This window comes from Lissotriton vulgaris, chromosome 11 (assembly GCF_964263255.1).
Source record: "Lissotriton vulgaris chromosome 11, aLisVul1.2, whole genome shotgun sequence".
Lineage (NCBI taxonomy): Eukaryota > Metazoa > Chordata > Amphibia > Caudata > Salamandridae > Lissotriton > Lissotriton vulgaris.
This window is the reverse complement of record NC_141699.1, coordinates 958,518,193-958,524,978: the sequence shown is the minus strand read 5'-3', so window position 1 is coordinate 958,524,978 and position 6,786 is coordinate 958,518,193. Positions and strand designations below refer to the sequence as shown.

Below are 6,786 nucleotides of genomic sequence, written 5' to 3'. Positions count from 1 at the left end.
AGTTCGAACACGTGATGCGAGCCCGCCAGCTGAAGCGCGTCCTCGAGGTGAAATCGCCGAGGTTATGCGCGTAACCACCCCCTGTCAGCCATTCCCAGGAAACCCACAACAATAGGTCTTTCGCTGGAGCAGCGCTATGCGCTGTTAACACCAGCGAGACTTCAAAATGATCACAAATTCAATATAAATATTGCAACTATATCCAAAATTTAAAAATTGAGGTTTCCTTTTCTTTAGCGCTGTTTAACACTGGCAGGCGGCAAAGTGCAAGATATGTAAACACATTTTTAAATACGAATAATACACACACCACTGCTCACTCCATTTGGCAAAATATTTATTTATAATAAATCTTTTCAAAAGCAGTTGGTCACATCAGTTATTCATTTTACATTATTCGGTTATAACAATGGTTTTGCTAAACGTAAATAAATGAATTGTCTCTTTTTATACAGTATACAAAAAACAGAGACATTGAAATGGCTGCAACAATAAAACACATGAAACAAGCAGATTCAGTAAGACGAAAGGCAAAAAAGCAGTATGAATCTGTCTGCACTGAGGCAATATTGACACTCTATGGGGCAATGCTGCCATGATTATTTACCCGTACAAATCCTCGGCCCCATTTCTAGAAATTATTACTGCACCTCTTAGATAAATGCACCAGTAAAGGAATCGGATGTCAAGTAGCAGCTTCAACCTCTTCTCAGTACTGTAGGTCAACACTGGGAATGTTTTTCGGATATAATTTATACTTTAAACAGCATTTCAATTCGTGATTAGACTAGATAACTACTCCCACTCTGTCGTTCCCGGTGGCTTAGACGTCAAGTCAAACATCACTCTAGAAATGCCAGGAATTTTCTTAATTTCCGTCACCATCTTCAGGATCACCTGGGAATGTTTAAAAGGATAAATGTTAACATTTTGATAATAGTTACTGCATTACATTTTCACATTTATACCAAATGCACATTTCAGTACATGTAAATAGACTGCTGGAACATTAAGTTTAAAGGCAGTCCTTCCTCAATTTAAAGCTGATTATTGTGTTTCACACGTTTTATTTGACATCATTTAAGCAGGAGGAAAAAAACATAAGTTAAAGGGGCACGCCCACATGTTTACATTATTCATATGTAGAATAAGAGTTTAATATACTTCTGGCTGAGCCTCTCGGTCGCCAGCGTGCTGAAACTTCACTTCTAGGCCCATCTCCAGTGGGGCCAACAGATCTGCATCCTAAAGGATGGCCTTATGGGCTTTTTTCCCCACAGTAATCGCCAACAGCTTTGGCCATCAACCAAACGGCGCCTTGGATTTTAAATTGTGTTTTCTTGTAGGTATTCATCCAGGTTGGCCACAGATCGCGGCATCAAACATAAATACGTTCGTTTTCACAAAAAATATTTTACCTAGAGAATGAAACCCCCTTCAAACGCCATAATCTGCACCTACAAAAAGCATGCAATTCAACATACAGACCCGATTCGAAAACAGATTGACAAATAGTTCCCATCAGTGGCAGCTGGTGAACTTTGAAAGAGGTGGCAAGTGCTTAATCTGTATAAAAAAATGCTGGTAACCAACATTTTCTAGAGAGGTTGGATCTCATTACCACACTGGCATGGCTGACTTCTACAAAGGGAGCCACCTCCCTCGTTATACGTACTCTGCTCTCTATTCCCCCTACTCGTTATCTATTGTCAATTTTAAATCTACCCTATTTCTCCATTTCCTTTGCCACCCGTAGTCTGTAGCCCCTCTCCTTTTTTCTGATCCTCTGTCCATTCTATACCTGCTCTCTTGCCTCTTCTTTTACCAATGCTCCACTCCCTCTCCCCACCAACTTGGCTCTTTTCTGCAACACTTCTATTCCTGTAGTTCACTCTCCTAGTTAAATGTGTCCTGTGCCAAGACGCAAATAAGCCCCACCCATGCGCCCTGATTTCAGCTGTTGCTTTTTAGGCTGTCCACTCCACAAGACACAGAGTACAGTAGCAGATTGGTCTGACCATTTTGCAGATCTCTAGACTTGGAACTTTTTTTTTTTTAGATAGAAAAAGAGTCCACTCGCAGAACAGGGAGGTGGGAGGGTTGGTGAGGAATCTGCGGTTAGATAAGAGTATCCACCAGAAAGAGCGTTACCGAAGGTATGAAACTTGTTCTTCTGAAGGATACTTTTAACCAGGTTCCTCACTCTGTGAATACATACTAAAGCAGTACCTTCTCGGTGGTGGGTCTGTGAATTGGCTCAGATCAAAAAGTCCTGCAGAACCAAGCAGGCAAAATGCACCTCTTGACGGACCGTATTGTCCAGACAGTAGTGAAGAACCAAATATTTACAATACTCCTTCTCAGGGGTCTTACCAATAAGTAGTCCATTCAAGAGTGGCAAAGAAATCAACACAGAATCTGAAATATGAAAAGACATCTTTATTATCATTAATTGTGAGGCTCCGTCGCCCAGCCACGCTTAAAGCAACTGGATGAGAGAGTCTGCCTGCATGGCCTTCGCACAGGCCTTTTATACAGAAAATTGTGCTCTAGGCACACACATTCCTTATTATTATTAGTCACTCCCAGGACGTGCACACAAAGCACCACTTTCAGGATAAGTCCAGGCTAAGAAAAGAATTGCACACATGCTTGGTTTCCTGTTCCATCAGGCCGGACAAACCCACCATAAAACCTTCAACCAGATCGATGAACATGTCTTAAAGGAAAGGCAGCAACAGATGGGACGGAGATATTTTTGGTGGGAATGGTGCCATTAAAGGTCGGACATGTCCTGCTCTTTGAACTTTATTGCACCAGCTGCTGAACAAGGAACTGGCTTGGGAGGTTAGCCTCAAGCAACAGGGTCAGCTGTCGTCAGGTCATGCAGAAGTCAGCACAAACCCATGCTAAGGTTATGTCCTTTAAATGCTTGCTCTGCCATGGGGAAAGCCTACTGTAAGCCTACTGTAAGGGCAACGAAATAACATGGCTGCTATTTACAAGATGAAACCCAAGTGTTCAATGCAAAACCTTCAAATGCACAGTGAATCCATTGGTGTAACATGATGAAAATACTCATGAATAACGCATTCGCCATTTGCGGTTCACTGATACCAAATTCATAACAGAATAATGACATTTAAAACACAGGTTCAGAATGCCAAGAACCTCAGAGCATCCTTTTGCCCTTACATAGGCAATAACCTATACATGGCTATTCATCACTAGCTGGTGTTGATGTAAATACTGTACCAAAAGGAATTATCAGTAAACTCTGACCTAACCAGTTCATGTTCAGGTAAAATATGAAACTCATGTGAAGAAAAAGAAAGAGTATGTTGGGAAGTTGGTGCAGACGTCAATAGTGTAGGGGGAAACATACCAAAATATAGTAGCCAATAAAATACATTAAAGTATTAAAATAGATAGAACTATACTGCACTTAAAGAACAATATTCTGTAATGTCTGTTTTTCATCTCTTGCTTTTTATCGTCATTCCTCAATACAATCTCCATTTTCTAATGTCGCTCACGCAATCTTGGTAGAGTACATCAGCTGTGATTATTAGCAGGTCATAGGGACACTGCAAGTCCTGCAGGCCTACTGCCACTACTCAGGTCACAAACTGAACCGTTTGTACTCCTACGTGACCCTGCAACTGGCAAATGGTAACCAATCAAAAATTTAACAAAATACCATAATACAATTCAGCAAGGGAAAAAGAACAACAAAAGGTCAAATGCGTAATACTTGCACAGTCCTAAGCAGACAGCAAATCCTAGAATTATCTAATAACGTTTTATATAGCTTCCTATGCATTTCAGTAATTCATTAGATGTTTAAGTGAAACAATGGTGTTCCTGATCAATGCTCTCAGATGAAAAAGGGATACTCTTCCACAGAGAGTGGACGTTATTCTGCTTTTACTAAACAGAAATACTTTAAAACAATGCCAGCAAAGCAGCAAAAATTATTTTCCAAACTTCAAGTCTATATAAGCTCACAAAAAATACCCAAAGTCCATCAGATCCGCTTCCAGTTTTTTCTTCGCGTTGGGCCTCTTCAAGTCAGGCCTTTCATGAGGAGACAATACTGTTTAGTTGGAGTGCCGTCCGGGGAAAACACTCACAGCTCACTCGAAAGTTTCAATGTTTCAAAACAATGCACCAGTGTCTCTTCTTGGTGGCAGGCACTACAAATGATGTGCTGTTCATTGATCAAGGGCACAAAGCATCTCGTGCAGATCCAAGCACTATTTAGCAAAATCAGCAGCACTTTCAGGCTCCAACACTCATCATTTAGTGTCAGAGGATGCTCAAGCTGCTCTCTCCTGGGCACCAGAATGTAGTGCCTTTTTCCAAACGTGGATCCTTGGGTGCACTGCCTTTCCACTGGTGCAAAGCAAAAGTGTGAAGGTGGCCAAAACTCGGGCCAATGGCTCAAGGGAATGTACACTGACAGAGGTTTACCAGCACATAACAGGTACAGAGCCCAAACAACAAATAAACGAATCAGCTCCTCCTTTCTTCTGCAACGCCTTTCGCAAATCAACTGCCTTGCTTTGGAGGTACCACTGATGTTGCGCTGATGATCGTTGTCCCGCTTCGCGACTTCCTTGTTTGCAAGAAGTGTAGAGCCAGGACATCTGTTCATCTTAGAGCGGTCACTGATGGGGTGTGAGCTTAATGTTGATCACAGGTCTGCAGGGAATCACTCTTCCTTTAACTCTGGAAGATCTTAGCAGGACCTGTTAATGATGCAGGATATGTAACACAATTGTTAGTTTCCTTCAAATCAAGCACAAAAAGCAGTTCATGTGTTTTAACAAAAGGACTGGCAAGCAGGTGACCTACAATCTGCATGGGAGTGACAATGTGCTATGAGCATAAAATACAAGAGCAAAGGCAAAAGGGCCAATCAGTATCTTTAGAATCTTCAGGTATGTTCTTTTCATTATTCTCTGTCATCTATAGCTACACAGGAATTCTATCAAAATGAATTTCCCCACATAGTGGCATTGTCTAATGGGGTAAATACATGTGTTCCCTCAATGACTAAGCCTAGGTGTTCCTAAATTCCTTATCTAGAACATCTCGAATAGAAAGATAACATCATTCACATTATCAAAGACATGAAGAAAAGTCCCTTTAAAAATGTGCATTAAATGCACTATGCAATACAAAAGCTAATGATCAAATGTGAAGACAAAGAACAAACACTAGAAAGTCCTGGTATTTGCATGTTTAGAACACATCTAATCCCACCAAAAATTAAAGCAGCAAGAAAGCTGAAAAATTAAAAATAGACATTGGAACCAGCCTATCACTACCTTGACAGTCAGTCTGAAAAAAACATTTTACATAACATGGGGGGAAAAAAACATTTTACATAACATGGGGGTCCCTAATACATAACTACGGTCTAGAAGTGTACACATAAACAATACACCCATAATGATAAATGGGCTGACTGGTGAAAGGAATATGGGAAAAGGGAAATGGAATTAGGACACAACTAAAATGCCTAATAACTAAGCATAATGCGACATTGGTCAGGGGCATTGGTCAGGGGCGGAACAACAAAAGAAAAATCTATAGGAAGAACAAGAGTGTGCTTGGGTGCCTCAGGCATGTAACACAGCACCAAGAGAACGGGGAATACACAAAAGACCAAAGTTACACAAATTCTAATTCTATGTTCCTGTTCTCTCTTCAGGGAGAGGAAAAAAATTAAACCTGGCTTCCTTTCAAGGGGACAAAGCCATATGCTATTTGGGAAACAAAACATAATCAAATAACGCAATATAAAAATTAGATCACCGTGAGTCACAGATCTATAATTCTATCCTTAGGTCCAATCAAGGATACATAACAATTTAGGGCTGCCTATTCCTTTAAGGGAATGTGCAGTACGTAACATCAGGTGATACACTTTGAACCTGTTATATTTGTTTAGTTATTTATTTTCAATACAGCCAAATGTATAGCCAAAGGTAGGCATGCACTGGTAAAAGTGCTGCCATCCTTCCTCACAGTATGCAAACCATATCTGTGAAATTTATCATTATACCAAATTCATCCAATACAGGAGAACTTGTGATGGTAACAACATGAACAAACATACAAAAATGCAGCACCATGGCATGTGTTTTTTATGCACTTTAAACCTGCAGTCAAAAACCCAATATTTGGGCCTGTCTAAATTGTCAGGTCCAAACTCCATACAAACTCTATACCCAGCGTTTGACATTTGAGCACAACGCAGTTGTAGATCAATTGTCAAAATATAATATGTCATGACAGCTGTAAATACCTCAAACAGAAACATGTACATTTTTTTTTCTGTTAAAGAAATGACGCAAAAACACATCTTTTGTCAATTAGCCAAACTCACGTGTCTTCCCTTCTTAAGAACAATCCATGAAAAATCTGTTGGCAAAAACAGAAAAATACACAACACAAAAACATTGTACCATACACAAAAAATAACTGTTTATTACTTAACTGTTAATGAGCAAATCTGTATTGAACGTAAGCCTGTAACCTATAACCTTCAAAATTGTGTGAAAAAGGCTGCATGTTATTTTTATCTAACACTGGATGCATCATTTCGTTTTCTGTAAAATAAAACACAGCTAGCAAACATTGTAGCAATCCTGCCAAGCATTTAACATGATGTTTAAAGAAACCCCTTTTCATCTCCCCGTTTAAATCAAGGTCTTTCATGTTACCACGGTGAAACCAGAAACCAGAAACCTCACCCTTAGCAGCCCGTGCAGAGAG

At 40.1% G+C, this 6,786-nt stretch overlaps 1 protein-coding gene across 1 annotated transcript in view; it reads right to left on the bottom strand.

Moving 5' to 3' along the window:
- Window positions 1-320: 320 nt before the first annotated feature.
- Window positions 321-6,786, bottom strand: part of GMPS (guanosine monophosphate synthase) — a 433,428-nt gene continuing 426,962 nt past the window's right edge. Inside the window, exon 16 of the mRNA XM_086944124.1 lies at window positions 321-897. Within this exon, the coding sequence (XP_086800250.1) occupies window positions 796-897 (102 nt within the window). The 3' untranslated portion in view covers window positions 321-795. The remainder of the gene's footprint in view (window positions 898-6,786) is intronic.